The sequence below is a fragment of the Erythrolamprus reginae genome, chromosome 3, assembly GCF_031021105.1.
Source record: "Erythrolamprus reginae isolate rEryReg1 chromosome 3, rEryReg1.hap1, whole genome shotgun sequence".
Classification (NCBI taxonomy): domain Eukaryota; kingdom Metazoa; phylum Chordata; class Lepidosauria; order Squamata; family Dipsadidae; genus Erythrolamprus; species Erythrolamprus reginae.
This window is the reverse complement of record NC_091952.1, coordinates 224,671,602-224,692,541: the sequence shown is the minus strand read 5'-3', so window position 1 is coordinate 224,692,541 and position 20,940 is coordinate 224,671,602. Positions and strand designations below refer to the sequence as shown.

At 38.0% G+C, this 20,940-nt stretch overlaps 1 protein-coding gene across 1 annotated transcript; it reads right to left on the bottom strand.

The window, feature by feature from the left end:
• Nucleotides 1-482: 482 nt before the first annotated feature.
• On the bottom strand, nucleotides 483-18,994 carry LRRC69 (leucine rich repeat containing 69). The gene is made up of 8 exons (XM_070749214.1): nucleotides 18,803-18,994; nucleotides 16,134-16,260; nucleotides 14,484-14,556; nucleotides 12,621-12,816; nucleotides 10,560-10,631; nucleotides 8,546-8,647; nucleotides 6,196-6,375; nucleotides 483-791 (listed from the first exon to the last, which is right to left on the bottom strand). The coding sequence occupies exons 1-8, from the start codon at nucleotides 18,983-18,985 to the stop codon at nucleotides 678-680; spliced, it is 1,047 nt and encodes a 348-aa protein (XP_070605315.1). The 5' UTR covers nucleotides 18,986-18,994; the 3' UTR covers nucleotides 483-677.
• Nucleotides 18,995-20,940: the final 1,946 nt, after the last annotated feature.

Below are 20,940 nucleotides of genomic sequence, written 5' to 3'. Positions count from 1 at the left end.
TAAAGCCCTTCATGGCACCGGACCAGAATATCTCCAGGACCGCCTTCTGCCGCGTGAATCCCAGCGACCGGTTCGGGGCCACACAGTTGGCCTTCTCCGGGTCCCGTCGAATAAACAATGTCGTATGGCGGGACCCAGGGGAAGAGCCTTCTCTGTGGCGGCTCTGACCCTCTGGAATCAGCTCCCCCCTGAGATTAGGATTGCCCCCACCCTCCTTGCCTTTTGCAAACTTCTTAAAACCCACCTCTGCCGTCAGGCATGGGGGAACTGAAACATCTCCCCCTTGCCCATGTTGTTTTGGTGTTAGATTGATTGTATGCGTGTTTTTTTAAATATTCTGGGACTGTTTTTTATGAATTTATTAGTTTAAAATTGTAATTGGATTGGTGGGTATTGGATTTGTTATTATGTACTGTTTTTACCCTGTTGTGAGCCACCCCGAGTTTGCGGAGAGGGGCGACATATAAATCCAATAAATCTAATCTAATCTAATCTGAGAAGTGGAGTTTGCCAAAATGCATTATCAGCCATCATTTTTCTGAAATTACGCTTCCAAAAAAACCCTATTAATTTTTAATTAAATACTAATGTAGCAATAAATACTGGCTTCAGTTTTAAAGTTCTTTGGAAAACTACAATAGCTGCAAGTTGATTGGTGCACTATTTTACTGCATGCTTTACCATACAGATATTCCAAAGATTTCACGATCACGTTGGTAAAAACATTTGTATGAACATATTAGCGACCTCACAGGTAAAAGCTGAAAGTTTTTGCTTGTCTTCATTCGCTTCTAAAAATAAAGAGAGAAAATGTGACACTCAGGTTACAGAATTTTACATTCCTTTTTTTGTACATTCACAAAATATAATATAAACACTTCCAAATTTCACATTTTCTGATAAATAATATAAACTGTATCTGCAGTTAAGGAGTTTTCTGAAGTTGCCAGAGATTCTAACATGGAAAGAACAATCTAGTCCAATATAATTAGGTGAGAATTGGTTAACAAGTGTCAAGAATAAATCTGTTTTCTCACATCTATGTCCAAACTTTTAGTTATCATTCTATTCTACAGGTAAGTTATATGAAAAATAATACCACTGTTCCTTTCTGTTATCCATTAACTTGCAACCAGTAAGAAACCAGTAAAATTCAGGATTATATATATATAGATTCAGGTACAGAGCTGAAGGGATCAGGTCTGGTGGCTCAGCTGTTAATTCTCTGCCTTACAAGGCAGAAACTTCTGGATCAAATCCCAGTAAGGGTATGGCTAGCTGATCAAACCAGAACAAGGCTGAAATGGTGCCATCCTAGTCTCCCTTAATTTTAAAATTTCAGCAAAAAACATGTGATATATATATATATTAAGGGAGACTAGGCTAGCGCTATTTCGGCCTTGTTCTGGCCTCATCAGCTAGCCTTGTTCTGGCCTCAACACACACACACACACACACATTTATACTGTCAAATAGAAACATAGAAGATTGACGGCAGAAAAAGACCTCACGGTCCATCTAGTCTACCCTTATACTATTTCTTGTAGTGTTTTTTTATTATTATTATTTTAGGATGGTTATATGTTTATCCCAGCCATATTTAAATTCAGTTACTGTGGATTTACCGACCACCTCTGCTGGAAGTTTGTTCCAAGCATCTACTACTCTTTCAGTAAAATAATATTTTCTCACATTACTTCTAACCTTTCCCCCAACTAACCTCAGATTGTGCCCCCTTGTTCTTGTGTTCACTTTCCTATTGAAAACACTTTTCTCCTGAACCTTATTTAACCCTTTAACATATTTAAATGTTTCGATCATGTCCCCCTTCCCTTCTGTCCTCCAGACTATACAGATTGAGTTCATTAAGTCTTTCCTGATAAGTTTTATGCTTAAGACTTTCCACCAATTTTGTAGCCCGTCTTTGGACCCCTTCAATTTTATCAATATCTTTTTGTAGATGAGGTGTCCAAAAAATATTTTTTTATTTTTAGAAATTAAAAATCCTTCAAAATGCCATTGTGTGCTTTCCACTATATTCACACAAAATGTCAACTTTGCAAGATGAGAACTGAGATATTAAATATTGGTTGGGTCAAAAGAAATTAAGTGCTTGCCTGAGGGGAATTGTTTGTTGTGTTTCACAAGCAACTCTCCCATGTGGAAAAGACACTCAAATATAGCTTGCAAAATGGCATGAAAGGTTTTTTAAAGAGTCCCATGTGTTCTTGGGAACTTAGCCAGAGTAATTGGGCTGCTTCTCATAAGAAATGTTCATTGGGTAGATGGATACTGAATATCTGTAACTGAGAGAAAATGGATAATTTACAAAACAAAAAAGAATATTTTGTTTACATGACGTCTGTTTTCAGCTTAGTCCAAGAGCTTGTTTACAGAAATTGTTGTATAAGACTTTAAACGCCTACTCAAATGTATACATTATATGGGTGGTACTGCTTCTATTCATTATTTCTTATGCAAAAATGTAATCTTTGAAATTAAACAGTAATGTTCTGCTTGTTCTTGTACGAAAAAAGTTCACAAACGCACTGAGGTATCTTCACTTTGGGTCACTGAATTCTGCATTCAAACCTCCATTTTGTAATACCCATGTTTAAATTACATGGGGATAAATCCAAAAATATAAGCACTGTTTGTTTATTTTTATAAAACTTTTTTTTACTATAAAACGTATTTCTTGTTATAAATGTGTATAAAGTTCAGTGTCCCAGTCGAAGAAAGTTTTGGTGTTCCCTAATTTTCTCACAAAATTTTCTTTTCTACTCATTCTCAATGTTCCAGATATGGTCCAGGCGTGAAATTGGTCATATAATCAATTTCAATATAAATGTAATTTATTATGCTTGTTAAACTGCTTTCAACTCAAGATATGACTGAACCTTGTGCTATTACTATATACAATTACAATAATTTTCCAAAATAGATTTCTCCAGGTCTGAAACTTTAAACAACATGGTCTTTCAAAAGCAATTTTTTATTATATTACAGATGGAAACAAAAGCCCTCAGGCAAACATATGCAGGGGTAGGTTCTAAAAAAATGTTTAGCACCGGTTTTGTGAGTGTGGCTTATTTTGTCGGTGTGGCTTCATGGTCACATGACTGGGTGGGTTTGGCTAACTTAATGTCACTCACTTCTGCCGAGTCACATGACACCCCCCCCCCCCCAGCCATGCCTATTCAGGTTTTATGGCTCTCAGTGTTTTCTTTTCTATGAAAACAGGCATGTCTCTCCCTCTCCCTTATGTCTCCCTTTCTCCCTCTCTCTCTCTCTCTCCTTCCCTCTCTCCCTTCCCCCATCTCTTTCTCTTTGACCCCCTCCCTCCTTCATACCTTTCCCTCCATGTCTCACCTTCCTCCCTCCCTCCCTCTCTCTCTCCCTCATCTTTTTCTCTCTCCTTCCCTCTCCCCATCTCTTTCTCTCCCTTTCATCCTTCCTCTTTGTTCCTCCCTCTCTCTCGCTCCCATTCCCTCCATCACTCTCTCATCTCTCTATCTCTCTCTCTCTCTCCATCTCTCTCCTCTTTCTTTCATCTCAAAATCACTCATTGCTCACGTAGTAACTATCACCTCCAGTCATAGTAATTAAAAATCATAGGAGTTGCATTTTATCCTTTACGGAAAGCATCATGGATCTTGGGAGTAAGAAGTATTCTAATTTAAAATGCCAAATGAAAAATAAATAGCAGGACATGGAGTGTTGTGTTATAGATTTTATAAATCCCTGTCAGGATTTTAGGGGGAATTCTCATCATGACACTAATGTCTATGAAAGGTCAGTAAATATTCTATTTGATAGTGAACATTTTCTATCATAGGATCAATTTTGTAACATATAAATTTTGCCCTTCTATTTGTAGAACAGCGCAATTACTGGTACTGTCACCATCTTCGTTCTTGGATGCTGAAATAGCAATATTAGAATGTGGATGAAGTTATAGTTTTTCTATACTCTTATTCCAGAGGTTAAGCTGTATTTTAAGAGCCCTATTCTTAATTTTATATATAACTTTGCATTCCTAACAACAGGATATTTAATGGACTTATACTCAGGGATGGGTTTCAAAATGTTTAGCAAGGAGTTCTTTGACCGGTTGCTGGGTGGGCATGGACATGGTACGTGTGGCCTAGTCAGTCTCTTGCACCATGCAGACAGGGCGTTTTTGCCCTCCCTGGGCTCCAGAGGCTTTCCTCGAACAGCCAGAAGGGTGAAATTGGCTTTTCCAAGCTCTGGATGCTCTCCGGGCCCATTTCCAGCCTTCTCGAACTTTTGGTAGGCCCACTTTTTGTCCCCCCGAGCCACCAGGCATGCCCTGTGTTGTGTTCGTTTAAATAATTGAAGAAATTCACTGATTGGTTAAGACGCGGCTAAATGTAAGTTGCCGCCAAAGTTAAACGGTTGTCAGTTAGAAAGCCCGCGCTTAAGAAAAGGTATAAATAGGGCAACGGGTTAGCCGTTGCCCTTGTTGGGAGTTGCCTTTCAGGAGAACGCTTGCTCGTTGTGTTTTATTGAATAAACGTGTTATGGATCAACAGAAGTCTCCGGTGCAGTGATTTAACAGTGGCGACGAGGAGGTCGAACTCCCGCCAAGCAACCATGAGTTCGGTCATGGCTCCACCACCACCTTTCTTCAATTCAGACTCGGAATCCTGGACATCATACATGTCCAAATTTAGAATCTTTCTACAAGCAAGCAACCTGCAAGATGCAGATGACGACAGGAAACGGGCTATTTTCCTAAACTATTGAGGACCAGCAATTTACAGCTTAGCCTCCACTCTCGTTGACCCAGATACTTTAGAAACTGTCGCCTGAGCAACACTTCAAGCCAAGCTTGCTGCTCAATTTCAGCCGACAACCTGCACTTACTTGAATCCAAAACAGGCCACATGGGGACTCCTGGGAGGGGCGGGGTGGGGTCCGTGGGTCTAGCCAGGAGTGGGATTTAGGGGGGTTCTCCAAACTGCACAGAATCTTAGCTAAAAGTTCTCCTAAATCCCTGCAAACCCCCAGCAGCCCACCCCTGGTTATGCCACCTAAAAGTTCCTCTACTTTATTTAGAGTCCTATATAAGAAATTAGAAAATTTTAAAACAATTAAACGTATTGCTCATTTTGTAGTATTGTTGCGAATGCCTGGACTTTGAATTTGTCCTGTTGGTTTTAGTTCCTTTTATTTCCACATTTAGCCTAATTCTTTGTACCTACTTAGAACTGCACTACTAACTGAATAAATTGATTTTGAAAAAGCAAAGAATAATCAAAAAGAGCAAAATTTATTGGAATATAAATAAGATCTGCTTAACTATTGGTAGAAAATTAGTTCACAAGCATATGGAGTCTTCTCTAAATTTGTCAGGATTCTACTTATGTTTGGAAGCCAATTTTTATTACGAAGGAATGCAGAAGAGAAACTTAACATTTAGAACTGCATTAAAAAAGCATGTATCAATAAAATCTAGCTAAAGTCTTAAAATTGCAGTGACTCCATCTTTAAAAATCTTTAAAAATGTATAGTGAAGAGCCTTAGTGGTGCAGTGGTTAGAGTGTAGTACAGTGTTCCCTCGATTTTCGCGGGGGATGCGTTCCGAGACTGCCCGCGAAAGTTGAATTTCCACGAAGTAGAGATGCGGAAGTAAATACACTACTTTTTGCTATGAACAGTATCACAAGCCTTCCCTTAACACTTTAAACCCCTAAACTGCAATTTCTCATTCCCATAGCAACCATTTAGATTATTACTCACCATGTTTATTTATTAAAGTTTATTAAAAAAAATATTTATTAAAGGCGGACGAAAGTTTGGCGATGACGTATGGCGTCATCGGGCGGGGAAAAACATGATATAGGGGAAAAAACAGCAAAGTATTTTTTAATTAATATTTTTGAAAAACCGTGGTATCGCCGTTTCGCGAAGTTCGAACCCGCGAAAATCGAGGGACCACTGTACTGTAGGCTACTTCTGCTGATTGCTGGCTGCCTGCAATTTGGCAGTTCGAATCTCACTAGGCTCAACATTGACTCAGCCTTCCATTCTTCCAAGGTGGGTAAAATGAGAGCTCAGATTGTTGTGGGCAATATGCTGACTCTGTAAACCACTTAGAGAGGGCTGTAAAAACACTATGGAGGAGTATATAAGTCAAAGTGCTATTGCTATAATATTAAAGTAACTTACCTGTTTTATATCTATGAAGCGCACGCATTCTAGCCACATACCCAGAAAGCTGTTTCCACAGTGTGCACATTTTTGCCTCTGGGAAAGCAAATCCTGTGCTTGTGGATTTTGTTTTACTGCTCTGCATAAAAGAGGGTTTTCGTTTTCCAGCTGAGTAAAAATAAATCTTGCTGTTATTTCCTGTGGATTTAAAAGACAAAATAATAAATATTATTGACAAGAATTGTAATATAAATTTAAATATGTCACCAGAAGTTTTAATTTAGAAAAATTATACGCCACTGTCTTTTTAACTGCAGAGTGCAACTGAGGAAAAATACAACAAAAACCATTATTAGAACATAATTAAGAAGGAAGACAAAAAGAAAAAAAAACAGTAGACCTCATACTAAAATGTCAAAAACTCTGCCTAAGTAGGAGTGCTTGTAACCCCCTCCAAACGTAATAAGGAGATAGGTTGTAATTTTTTCCAGTAGCAATTTATTTTTTAGCATGGTCCCTGACAACGTAAAGAAAAAAGTAACTACTGATGTTAAATACATCTGTGCTGAGATCTGCAGAATGTACATTGTTTTGTCCCGTCGACGAAACAATGCCGTCTGGCGGGTCCCAAAGGAAGAGCCTTCTCTGTGGTGGCCCTGGCCCTCTGGATTCACCTCCCCCCGGAATTTAGGACTGCCCCCACCCTCCTTGCCTTTTGCAAAATTTTGAAAACTCATCTATGTCGCCAGGCATGGAGGAATTGATATATCCTTAGCTGCCTTTGACTTTATGGATGGTGTACGACTGTACGACTGTTTTAATAGGGGTTTTTAAAAGACTGTTTTAACATTGGATTTGTATATGATGTTTTATTGTTGTGAGCTGCTCCAAGGCTTCAGAGAGGGACGGCATACAAATCTAATAAATTATTATTATTATTATTATTATTATTATTATTATTATTATTATTATTATTATGTCAGTACAACACAGCAAACGAGATCACTATGCTGGATTTCATATTTCATCACCAGTCGGGCGCTTCCCAAGCACCTAGGACTGCGTGATGTAGAGGCGAATTATGTTTGCTGATCCCAGTAAAGCGGCCTTTTGCAATTGACAGATGGAAATTTTGTCAATTCCGATGGTTTTCAAATGTCCGCTGAGATCCTTTGGCACTGCGCCCAGCGTGCCAAGTACCACTGGGACCACTTTCACTGGCTTACGCCAGAGTCGTTGCAGCTCGATTTTTAGATCTTCATATTTCACTAATTTCTCTAGCTGCTTCTCCTCAATTCTGCTGTCTCCTGGGATTGCGATGTCAATGATCCATACTTTCTTTTTCTCCACGATCAAAATGTCTGGTGTGTTATGCTTCAGAATTCGGTCAGTCTGAAGTCGGAAGTCCCACAGTAGTTTTGCTTGCTCATTTTCGACCACTTTTTCGGGCTTATGATCCCACTAGTTCTTTGCCACTGGTAAATGGTAGTTCCGGCACAAGTTCCAGTGGATCATCTGTGCCACAGCATCATGTCTATGCTTGTAGTCAGTCTGTGCGATCTTTTTGCAGCAGCTGAGTATGTGATCTATTGTTTCATCTGTTTCTTTACAGAGTCTTCACTTTGGATCATCTGTTGATTATTATTATTATTATTATTATTATTATTATTATTATTATTATTATTATTTCTAAAAGTGTGAAATAAACTATGCGGGAATAGCAATAGCAAGTAGAAATATACCACTTCACAATGCCTTACAGCCCCTCTCTAAGCAGACTCAGCATATTGGCCCTAACAATCTGGGTCCTTATTTTACCGACCTTGAAAGGATGGAAGGCTGAGTCAACTTTGAGTGAGATTCAAACTGCCAAACTGCTGGCAGTCGGCATTTACATTTGATGTATAGTGTATATCAAAAATGCTCCGTCCTTCTGAATTATTGGTTGATCCATACATTTTACTGGGTGATAACATGTTCTTTTATTTTAGTGTGGACCCATATAATTTCATAAACCATTACTTATATGATTTGGCATTACATGAAACCAATTGTTCACTGGCCCATATTTAAAACAAAGAATAATTTAGGACTACACTTCAACCCAACCACTGTTTTAATTGATGTTTTAATCATCTCAAACTCATATCATTAAAGATTTTAGTACTATGCTAAATCATTTCAACCTATTTAAACTTGAAAACGAATATACAGTACTCAATTAACAATAACTTTCAACCTATATCCCAGGCTACAAAATAGTTATTTGAAATTGTTCGAATAGCAAAATATAAATGTGAAATTCAGGAAAAACATCAGGCTAAGTCAATAGTTTCTTGAATACGTATTCTATTTCTGTATCAATAACCTTAAGAGTGAGAATGTCCTCTTCTTGTATGGCACTAACTGGTTTTTTCTGAAGCAATGGATTATCTTCACAGTAAAATTCCTCAAGCTGAAGATATCCCATCTATTTAAATAATAAAATAACATTGTAAATATAAAACAATATATTTAGTATTTTTTTCCACTAACACAAGCTATTTGCCATACATCTTAGGCCTATAGTTTGGTTTTGCCCCCTGGCAATTTTATTGCATTTGTTCAAATTATAATCTGTCCAGTGTCTTTTGGGGAGTCAAGTAGAGAAAGAGAGAAAGGAAAGGAAGAGAGAAAGAGGGGGAGATAGAGGGAGAGGAAGGAAGAGAGAGTGGGGATTAGATTAGATTAGATTGATAACCTAAGTAATCAATTCAATCAACTTTATTTGATTAGTCAATCAACCATATCAAAGCAAAAACAGGGACCACAACGGTCATCATAAAACTGTGACTGGTTAAAATACAATAAAATTGGATAAAATAAAGGGAATTTTGATAAATAAGTTAAAATGCAGTATATGCTAAAATTGAGTAGTAAAACATGAGAATATAACTCATGTAAAGAATTATATTAAACAAATGTAAGGTACTGATATAAAATATTAAGTGAATTCATCTCCTTTGCATGCTCCCCCAATATGTTCTATAAAACATATTCTCATCTGAAGGGCGATCTGGCTGCGACATCTGTCACCCCATTGATCGCCAGGGTTGATTCAGCTGATCTGGCTGGCTAGGCGGGTGTCCCCTTCCTCCCTCACCACTCCATGTGCGTCCCTCCCGAAACTGCGCGCTCGGTGTAAGAGGACGACCTTCCCAGATAGAAGGAGTGTACCTAAATAATCATATTTGAACAGATAAAAGAACAAAGGTGCAAATACAATTGGTAAAAAAGTGAATGTTTTTTTCTACCCAGATTGAAAAGGCCTTGTGTCTTTTGTATAGCAATCTAAAAGCGCACAAAAGAACATTTTCTATAGCTGCAGTAAAATGATGGGGCTCTGCTTAGAGATCCGTTTCAATGGCTTATGAGGCTGACTGTACCCATTTTTTTTTAGCAAGCCTTTGATCTGGCTGATTTAATCTGCAATTCTTTACCATCTGTGATTGTGTGTAAACTTATTAAACTTTACTAAGCAACAGTGTGTTTCTGCAGCAACAAAATGGTAAGATTCGTGTACAAAAACAAATTGGTGAAATGCAATAACAGCATAAACACAATTACAGAAGTATAATATCAAAAGTCAAGTAAAGATTCTTGATATATTGAAATGGCACTGTTGAAAATGCATTATATTTGAATATTTCCTAGACCAACCATTAGACTTCAATAGAAGATTGGTTAGGGAGGTTTCCATTGGTTGCCGATCAGTTTCCGGTCACAGTTCAAAGTGTTGGTTATGACCTATAAAGCCCTTCATGGCATCGGACCAGAATATCTCCGAGACCGCCTTCTGCCGCACAAATCCCAGAGACCAGTTAGGTCCCACAGAGTTGGCCTTCTCGGGGTCCCGTCGACAAAACAATGTCGTTTGGCAGGACCCAGGGGAAGAGCCTTCTCTGTGGTGGCCCTGACTCTCTGGAACCAGCTCCCCCTGGAGATTAGGATTGCCCCCACCCTCCTTGCCTTTCGCAAACTCCTTAAAACCCACTTCTGCCATCAGGCGTGGGGGAATTGAGACATTTCCCCCAGGCTTATATAGTTTTATGTATGGTATGCTTGTGCTTTATGGTTTTAAATTAATGGGTTTTCAGATACTTTTTAAATATTAGATTTGTTTATTGTACATTGTTTTTACTATTGTTGTGAGCCACCCCCAGTCTGTGGAGAGGGGCGGCATACAAATCTGGTAGGTAGGTAGGTAGGTAGGTAGGTAGGTAGGTAGGTAGGTAGATAGATAGATAGATAGATAGATAGATAGATAGATAGATAGATAGATAGATAGATAGATAGATAGATAGATAGATAGATTGTAGAGTTTGATTAACAATCATACTTACTGCTTTGGGGAAAACCTGAATATTATTTCCTGCAACATCAAGAATCTTAAGTGTCTTCAGATTGCAGATTCCCTAATTAAAAATAATAAATACAAATTAATAATATTAAAATAAGTGCCCTTCAGTGCAAACTTAAGTAGACCTACTTTGATATTCTACAGTGTTATCAATTGAACGTGCATAATATTACTGAATTCTTGGAATGTATTTCTAAAATATCCCCAGAAGTAACCATCAAATTTCAATTTTAATGTGAAAGAAGGAACAATTATCATTAAATAATTGAAGAATAACATGGAGAATAATTAATACAATTCACTTTTGTTTAAATGTGACCTAAATTATATTAAATTAAGGGTTTTTTTGCTATACGGTATCAGTGTTCCCTCTAATTTTTTGGGGGGGTGGGCGGAAAAGTATAGTGTCTGAGCGGCAGTTCCTTCGGGACTGGGCGGCACAGAAATAATAAATAATAAATAAATAAATAAATAAATAAATAAATAAATAAATAAATAAATAAATAAATAAATAAATAAATAAATAAGCAAGCAAGCAAGCAAGCAAGCAAGCAAGCAAGCAAGCAAGCAAGCAAGCAAACAAACAAAAAACCCACCCTGTTTTGCCTCAGAGAATTTCAAAATAAAATACTGTACTGTGTGTCTATAACAGTGAGCTCATAATAGGGCAACTCTATCAATATCAAAATGCCACTTAAATAGTTGAGCTAGTTTCAAACTAGATTTTGATTTTCTTTCTCTCTTCCTTACTCCCATTCTTTTTCTTTCTCTTTTCCTTCCTCTTTTTTCTATCTGTTTCTCTCTCTTCCTCTCTTCCCCTCTCTCTCCTTCCCTCTCACTCTTTCCCTCTCGGCTTCTGGGCAGGTTTGGAAAACTCTGAGTTGATGATGATTTTTAAGTGAGCAATTGCTCACTGCTCAGCTTAGAGGGAACTATGTACGGTATCATTATTTTGTTCCAGTCTTTGTCTATGGGGATTCTCAGTCATCTTGGTCAGTGTTTTTCAACCAGTGTGCCATGAGACATGGTCAGGTGTGCCATGGTGAAATTAAACATGGGCCCCCAAACTATGGCCTGCGTACCGGATACGGCCCGTGGAGGCCATTTATCTGGCCTGCTGCCAGCCACCTCCATCCAAACATAAACATTCCCCTCACAATCCCTCCAGCTTTCAGCGACAGGAAGAGTGGAGGCACAAGGAACGCTCACTGACCAATCACCTTCTACGATTCATCCCGACCACTAGCAATGAACCAATAGCAAGCCACCTCTCATCCACACCAAGGAAGGTCCCCGCTTGGGCTGCCGTGCACTTGTCATTGTGTGGCTGTGGCGAGTAGTTGAAGCTGCTACTCCTCCCCATGGTCCCGATTTCTAATCCTGGTCAGGACTGGAGGTAAATGTTATTTTGGTTGGTGGTGTGCATTTTGTAAATGTAAAAAATGTGCCACGGCTCAAAAAAGGTTGGAAATCACTGATCTAGGTCATAGTTGTCCCAAAAGTGTTTTTTAAAGAGGCAACTAAAAGGAAGGAAGGAAGGCACATTTTGGTTGCTAAATAAGAACGTTGCTAAATGAGTTTCACCACATACAAGTTGGCCACACCCACCCAGTCACCTGACCACCAAACCACACCCATCAGTGCCATGCTCACCTGGCTTGCAAGCCACACCCATAGAACCGGTGGGGAAAATTTTTAGATTTCATCACTGTCCTAATTGTGTACATAAGTCAAGGACTACCTGTATTTTACATAAACAAAACCTTTGGCTATTTATCTCCTAAATTTAGGTCAATGCCTGTCAACCTTCTGGGCAAGATGAGTTAACTACAAGAATACACAAAAGATCACCTTGCAGTAGAGTGAAAAATTTCACCCCTCCAAATGTTGCTGAAATAGAGATTTCTTTGAATGTTTCTCTATCATCCTTGGCTCTTTGGATTGAGCGTCTCAAGGCCTGTTTCATTTGCCTACCCAATTCCTAAAGGCATGGGTTTTTTTAATGATCACAATATAATACACTGTTTTTCAAGCAGTTACTCACATCAGGAAGCAATTCTATTTTATTTCTTGACAAAGTCAAGATCTTGAGTTTTTTCAGATGTTTGATGTCTTCAGGTAATGAGGTGATGAAATTGTGGGATAAGTGAAGTTCATGCAAATTCTGAAGGTAACAAAATTCCTTGGGAATCTTTTCCAATTTGTTATTTTCTAAACTCACACATTCAAGATTTTGAAGCCTATAGGAAGAAAGTATTTGAGGATATTTGCTTAACAATTGTTTATAAATGATTGCCTCTAATATTTGCATATAAATCAATTTTAATGAAATTACTTATAGAATATTCTTAAATCAGCCTTTCTAGCCTTCAGCAGGTATCAATTCAACTGCACCACATTGGCTGGATATTATGGGAAGTGATGTTCAATTTATCGTTATTGAACAACCTACCGATATACTATTTGTTTTGTTCCTGGAATCTGTAACTAGACAAAATGTTACATCAGACCCCAAATTTTTGAACCAAGATATCTCAAATGGGCTCACTTACAAAATGGGTCAAAAATCTAGCACTCAAGGCTCCTGTGGAACTGAAATGTGACAAATTTTAAAAAATATTTTATGATATAAAATGGTAATAAAAACTTTGACTTAGTACAAAATGACATAAAACATTTCCTATATCTATGCTTACAACTGTTCTATACAGTTCAACATGGGCTGTTTTCAAGGCAGATACATCTTTGAATGTTTCCCAGTGCGAAACAAATGGCTCCAATGGAATTAAAAATTAGGAAATTTTATAAAACAGTATATAAAAATTACAATATATTATGGGCTCACCTTGGTTTACAGTATTGAAGCAACAGAAAATTGATCTGGATCAGTACTTCTCAATCTTGGCAAGTTTGTGTTGACTTCAACTCCTAGAATTCTCCAGCCAGCATAGAGTCATAAAGTTGCAAGGTTGAGAAGTACTGATCTACTGTAGATAAATGGAATGATGTATAAATAGTTTTTGCAGATACCACCTGACATAATTTACTATTATATTCTATTGTTAGGCGTAACATCGAATATAAACTTAATTCACATTTTATTCAAAAACAAAGGGACCTATTTTCCCCTACAACCACCCTTTGCGGCAAGCTATGAGAATGATTGACCCAAAACCATTCACTCAAATTGTATGGCTGATCCAGATTGTTTAGGATCATGGTTGTGAACTTATGGCACACATGCCATAAGTGGCACACACTGCCCTATGTCTGCTCCAGTGCGCATGCATATGCTGGCCAGCCATTTTTTGGCCTTCCATAGGGCATGGGAGGCTGTTTTTGCCCTCCCCAGGTTTCAGGAAAGCCTCCCGAAGCCTAGGCAGAATGAAAAACAGCCCACTGGGCCTACCAGAAGTTCATTTCCGAACTTCCCATAGGCCCATTTTTTGCCATGCACAGGCTCCGAAGGCTTTTCTGAAGCCTAGAGAGGGAGAAAAATGGCCCAACAGGCCTTCCGGAAGTCCAGAGGCTTCAGTGAGGCCTGCACACATGCAGAGGGGGACAGCATGGAGAGGTTGTGCACACATTTATGGGTGAGGTATAGAGATGGGCTAGGTACCGGAATGGCAGGAATGCTATTCTGGTGATGGCAATGAAGCATGTAGCTTAGCTCCATTGCCGCCTTGCGTGCACAAGCTGTGCATGCACAACCTGCACAATTCCATTACAAATTACCCGTTTTTTGCTTCTACACATGCACTGAAGCAAAGAAACCATCACATTGCAACACTCCTTTAATCATTCAAATGCTGCTGATGCTCACAAAATTAGTGATGGGTTATTAAAACTAACTTATCCTTTGCAGCCACTTCGGGCCAAACCTCCTCTTGATATTTATCAAATTTACCTGCAAATCTCTGGCGGAAGATTACTTAGTTGGTTCTTGTTCAGATTGAGAAGTTCTAAATTCTTCAATTCATCTATAAACAAACATGGCCTTCAAATAAAGCTTTTGCAGTGATATGGAGTCTTATATTATGACTAGTCTCCTAATGTTCCATTTTATTTATATAAACCTTTGTGGTCATAATGCTATTTTAAGTAACCAAGAGTACATTTAATTATATAATTTGATGTAAGTACCATCCCACTATGCATTTATTTTTTTGACCTTCATTTCTACTTTTTTTTAAATCTATTTTTTAAGAGCATTCACAGAATTCTGCACTTGAGGGTTTTAAGGATCACACCGAACCTCTTTTCTGCATTATAATAATAATAATAATAATAATAATAATAATAATAGTAATAATAATAATTGGATTTACATGCCTCCCCTCTCCGGAGACTCGGGGCGGCTTACAACATACAAAAAAGAACAATACAATATAATGCGCTAAATCCAATTATGTAAAATTTAAATAACCTACTCTAAAATCGTTAGATCTATTAAAAAACAATCATACCCATTTGAACTACAACCATACATAACATTTCACCGGCCAAGGGGTAGATCTAACCACCCAGGCCTGACAACATTAGTGAGTCTTAAGACTCTTACAGAAGGGGAGGAAGGGGGGCAGTACGAATCTCCGGAGGGAACTGATTCCAGAGGGCCGGGGCCCCATAGAGAAGGCTCTGTTAGCTTTGTTAGGACAAGTTTCAGTTGAAGATGAACTACTGGCAACAAAGAATGTTTAGAGGATGGAGTCTCTAGTGCAGAGGTGTGTAACTGCCTATTTGGACCAATTCTATATAACTGGTAGTAACTTGGCAGCCTGGGATGCTAGAACTGGCAGCGACCCAGGCCTGCAATGCCCCCGAACCATTTCTCTTGGCAGGACCGTAGGCGGCACCACTGGGGGTTTTTTTGCTTCTGCACATGCGCAGGTTTTTTTTAGCACTCTCATCCATGCACATCCGCGCAGCATGCCAATGCCCATGTAGCACCTCAGAAAGCAAATCGGCAGCGAGGTAAGCCAGAACCCACCCCTGCTCCAGTGATAGAAGACAGATAAAGCAGCTTATAAGTAACAACTGTTAATAAAAATTAAATAAACATTTTTATTTTTAAAAGGACAATAATTTTTTTCAAGGAGCATAGGCCTGAATAGGGGAAGGGTGAATTTGGAGTAGATTCTTGGGATGAAGACTTTCTGGTTTTGTTTTGTTTTCTTTCTCTCATAAAGATTCTTTAAAATTTCCCAAAGTAAGATATTATTTTAAAAAAGACATTCCTCTTTTCTCATGACAGATTTTTTTCTGAGATTGCATCAGTTAAAACTTTGATAATAAAATACCTTTCTTTTAAAACTATTCATTTCCTTCATACGCCACCTTATACAACAGAAATTATAATAATACACTATTATTACATTAATAATAATATATTATGATGAGGATGAATGGACGTGTAAATAAGTGATTTCAGTACAGTAGAATGAGGGGAGAGATTTCATCATATAGCATAGATTTGTTGCTGAATAAATAGTATATGTGGCTATATAACTGCTGTATAGTAAATAGAATATCTGACTTTGAACACATATGCTCTTACCAAATATTAAAGGTGACATTTTGGTGATCTTGTTTCCAAACAAATAAAGCTTTTGCAGAGATTTGAGATATTTCAATTGCTCTGGGACCTCCTCAAAATTATTATTTCCCAAATTTAGTACCTTCAACTACAATCAGATATTTGATAGTGTTAATCAGTTCTCCTCTAAGGTTTAAAAGACACTTGCGCACATTAGAACTACCTAAGTTTGAACTATCATGTTAAGAGCTGAAACTATCCTGTGATTCAAATATACAACATAAATTCTATCTCTTAAAACAAAATTGGGCATTATTATCAGTTAGCTTGACATTGAGAAATGGGCCACAAGCAAAACCCTACATTATTATAGCAGGGTAGCCCTGTGGCATGGCATCGGAAAAAGATTTTGTATAGAGTGGAATGACATGCAAATTCCTTGGAATACAGTAGTCCTTATGATTTTATTAAAGAAATAACCCTGTTTTTCATTCAGGAGCTCAAAGTATGGATGAATACAATATTTATTTATTTTATTTGTATCCCACCTTTATTATTTTTACAAATAACTGAAAAGTGGCAAACATTATCCTCCTCCTATTTTCCCCATAGCAAGAATCCTGTGAGGTGGGTTAAAAAGTATGATTAGCCCAAAGTTACCCACCTGGTTTTTATGACTGAGTATAGTTAAGTATTATGTTTGATAAAATGAAATTTTGTTCCAAATAATACTGCAGGGTTGACATGGTTGCCCTAAGTCCAAGTTTGTTCATAAATTAGCTGGCTCACATAACATAGTGATCTATAAGCTATGAAATGCAAAACATAATAACAGAAATCATATGTGCAATGGATGAAGGTATCTATCTTAAGCTGCAATAATATGACTTTGCTGAATGTCTTGTGGAGATTCTCAATCATTCAGGTCATTGTTGTCCCAAAAATGCTTTTTTTCCAAACAGCAAATGGACTTTTAGTTAAACGTTTTGCTTCTCATACAAGAAGCATCTCCAGTTTTCAGATACTGTATTTACATTTTGGCAATCCCAGTAAGTAGCCTTTATTTAGAGATGTTTAAACTGAAATTTTAATAATGGTCAAATGTTGATTCTGCCATGGGTTTACACTATTACAATGACAGCATATTTATTCACTCACACGGTAACATTTTATCACACACACACACACACACAAAATATTGTGCAGCAAAATGATTAAAATACTACTCCGTAGTTCTCAATTGTTCCAAAGATGTTGTTCAAAAGACCTAAAATGCATATCTATTTTTTTTTCAATAGGAGAAGCACTCATTTTAAAATGTTTCTTCATTCCATGTCAGGGGATAACTATTCCTGCCTCAACCCGAGTCATATTCTCCCAAATGTATATTTTATTTTATGTACACTGAGAGCATAGTTCCTCTAAGCTGAGCAGTGAGCAATTGCTCACTTAAAAGTTATCATCAACTCAGAGTTTTCCAAACCTGCCCAGAAGCCAAGAGGGAAAGAGTGAGAGGGAAGGAGAGAGAGAGGAAGAGAGAGAAACAGATAGAAAAAAGAGAGGAAGGAAAAGAGGAAGAAAAAGAATGGGAGTAAGGAAGAGAGAAAGAAAATCTAAATCTAGTTTGAAACTAGCTCAACTATTTAAGTGGCATTTTGATATTGAGTTGCCCTATTATGAGCTCACTGTTATAGACACACAGTACAGTATTTTATTTTGAAATTCTCTGAGGCAAAACAGGGTGGGTTTTTTGTTTGTTTGTTTGTTTGTTTATTTATTATTTCTGTGCCGCCCAGTCCCGAAGGGACTGCCACTCAGACACTATACTTTTCCGCCCACCCCCCCAAAAAATTAGAGGGAACACTGACTGAGAGCATATGCACCAAAGACAACTTCTTTGTGTGTCCAATCACACTTGGCCAATAAAGAATTCTATTCTATTTTAAGAAACCACTACACTAATTTTCTTTTTTTGGGGGGGGGAAATCTTTTTTCAATGAAGATTTCCAACAGTGTAGCTTCCAAATTTGTTCTGGATTGAAAAACTATTCATTCAAAATTCAGCAGTATCTTGAGATTACCGAGATCCAAATTAAGATGAGATCTCCTAGATCCAAATTATTACACACATCTATTAAACAAAATTATTAAACTAATGTATGAAACAAACCGAGATTACCGAGATCAAAATTACTAAACACATTTGTTACAGCAACCAGTTTAAGGACAGCTTCAATATAATGAATATAGACTTTAAAAAAAATAAAAATTCTAAGAACGGTGTGAATGTTTCCCCTCTGCTCTTTCCTTGCAATATCAGAGATTCTCTAGGTATGGAAGTTAGGACGACTGCTGCTGGAGATCATTCCATAAGCCAGTGTTTCCCAACCTTGGCAACTTGAAGATATTTGGACTTCAATTCCCAGAATTCCCCAGCCAGCATTTGCTGGCTGAGGAATTCTGGGAATTGAAGTCCAAATATCTTCAAGTTGCCAAGGTTGGGAAACACTGCCATAAGCAATGCAAGAGGAGCCTGGCTGGACCAGTCGCAGACCTCTTCAGCCACCATTCTGGGTAGCAAAACTTACAATCAGGGTTAAGTGAGTGATAACCCTGATTCACGCATGCGGTTTCAAGCCAGGATCTCGCCTCTTCCCCCCCCCCCCGGACCCGCCCACCGCCTCCCTCACCCGGTTCAGAGCCTCCATTTCGGGAGAGAGACTGAACAATTGGTTGTCTCGCAGGCTCAGGTTTTCCAGGCTGCTCAAGCTAGCCAAGCCCCGCGGCGGGCACTGCAGCCCCCGATGTGCCAGGGAGAGCGAGCGAGTCCCTGAGCCGGCCCGCAGCACGCGGAGCAGCTTCCCTTCCGCCATCTGCACACTCTCCTCCAGCCCGATCGCGTCGCTGTGAATCGTGCAAAGGCCAGAACTTTTTTTTTAAAAAAAGTTCTTTCCTCCCGTTGTCGTGGAAACGCCGAAGCTTCGGCTCGTTCTATTGGTGGGGAGGGAGGGGGCGGGGACAGAACGGTGGCGATTGTTACGCCTCGCCGTGCATCTGTCACAATCATTTATCAGAGTTCATTTAGGACGAACAGTGTTAATTTTTTTTTTTTAAATGCACGCTAGGAAGGGGGAGGAGGAAACACACCCCGTGGGAATAGAAACGTGGGGTGCATTAATTTAATTTCCGTGGCTTGATAACGTTGGAAGGTCTGATCAGAATCCGAAGAGATAAATGCATATAATGATCAGTTTATTTTCTAAACCACAGCTATCTATCTGTCTGTCTGTCCGTCCATCTATCTATCCATCTATCCATCCGTCATTTTCTATCTATATCATCTATCTATATATCTGTCAGAGGTTTTAATATTATTTGTATGTTTAATTCTGGTTGTGAGCAGCCTAGAGTCCCTAGAGAGATGGGCGGAATACAAATTGAATGAAGCAATGGATAGTTAGGTAGGTAGATTATCTATCTATCCATCTATCTATCCATCCATCCATCATTTTCTATCTATATCATCTATATATCTGTCATTTTTTATTTCATCTATCTATCCATCCATCCATCCATCCGTCATTTTCTATCTATAACATCTATGTATATGTCTGTCTGTCTGTCTATCTATCTATCTATCTATCTATCTATCTATCTATCTATCTATCTATCTATCTATCTATTTATAGATATGATAGATGGATGGATGGATAGATAATCTACCTACCTACCTACCAACCTATCTACCTATCCACTCCATTCAATTTGTATTCCGCCCATCTCTAGGCTGCTCACAACCAGAATTAAACATACAAATAATATTAAAACCTCTAAAACAAATTTAAAACAATTTAAGTCCAACAGTTAAAAATAATACTATGGAAAATAAGAGGCATGAAAACTGGCAGGGTGACTTTGGCCCAGTTACACTCCTTCAGTTTGACCCACCTCACAAGGTGGCTGTTGTGAGAAAATAGAAAGTGCAGAAGTATTAGATTATGTTCCCCACCTTAATTTGACCAAATATAAAGGTGGAATCAAAATCTAATCATCCCTTGCCTTCAGTGATATGTACTTTGTAATAAATACTAAAATTAATTAATAAACTTTGGGTCTTTACAAAATACTTCACTGCAGCATTAAATGCATTCGCACAAACACCAACCACAGTATATTGTAACCTGATAAAAAAGCTTCAAGGGGACCATTCTCAAATGGACAATACAGAGCTCAAGTGGAAAGGGTATATAATATTTAACAAATAATACTCACAGCAAAAACAGATGCCAGTTTCTAAATATTAATCTGTTCTGAAGACCACTTGAACGTTCATTAAAAATGGCAGGAAGCAGAGTTTACACTGGTCAAATGGAGGAAAATGTGGTTCAAGGTAAAATTACCACAACAGTACTTATGTTTTCAGTTACAAGGTTTTACTTTTCAAATACAATAATAGTAATTCTTCCTTTTCCCCCCAAGAAATTCAGACTGAAACCTTTGTCAAAAATTAAGTGCGTTTTTTATCAGCAGTGTACTTATATAAACTCACAGTAGGTTACAAATAAAATTCTATGTATCCCTTAGGTATTAGCACCTATTAGGTACAAAATATGAGCGTCAAAAAAGTATTCATTGTGAAAGTCAGACTTATTATGAACATTTTTAACTATGTTTTAAATGATAAAGCATCACGTCAATGAAAGAAATGAAAATGATTTAATTGAAGTTTTATATACTGTCATTAATACCTCAAATATAAAATGGCCTGCTGGATATATTCATCAATCATGCTTTACAAGGGAAATTGTTTCTTTTCTTGAAACATATT

What these genes read in the sequence shown, in the direction of transcription:
- LRRC69 (XM_070749214.1), bottom strand. Translation starts at nt 18,985, where the DNA reads ATGGCGGAAGGGAAGCTGCTCCGCGTGCTGCGGGCCGGCTCAGGGACT. An exon ending in AGGACATTCTCACTCTTAAG is followed by an intron (nt 6,376 to 8,545) that starts GTTATTGATACA and finishes TTAAATCCACAG; the next exon opens with GAAATAACAGCAAGATTTAT. An exon ending in GCTTCATAGATATAAAACAG is followed by an intron (nt 792 to 6,195) that starts GTAAGTTACTTT and finishes CTTTATTTTTAG; the next exon opens with AAGCGAATGAAGACAAGCAA.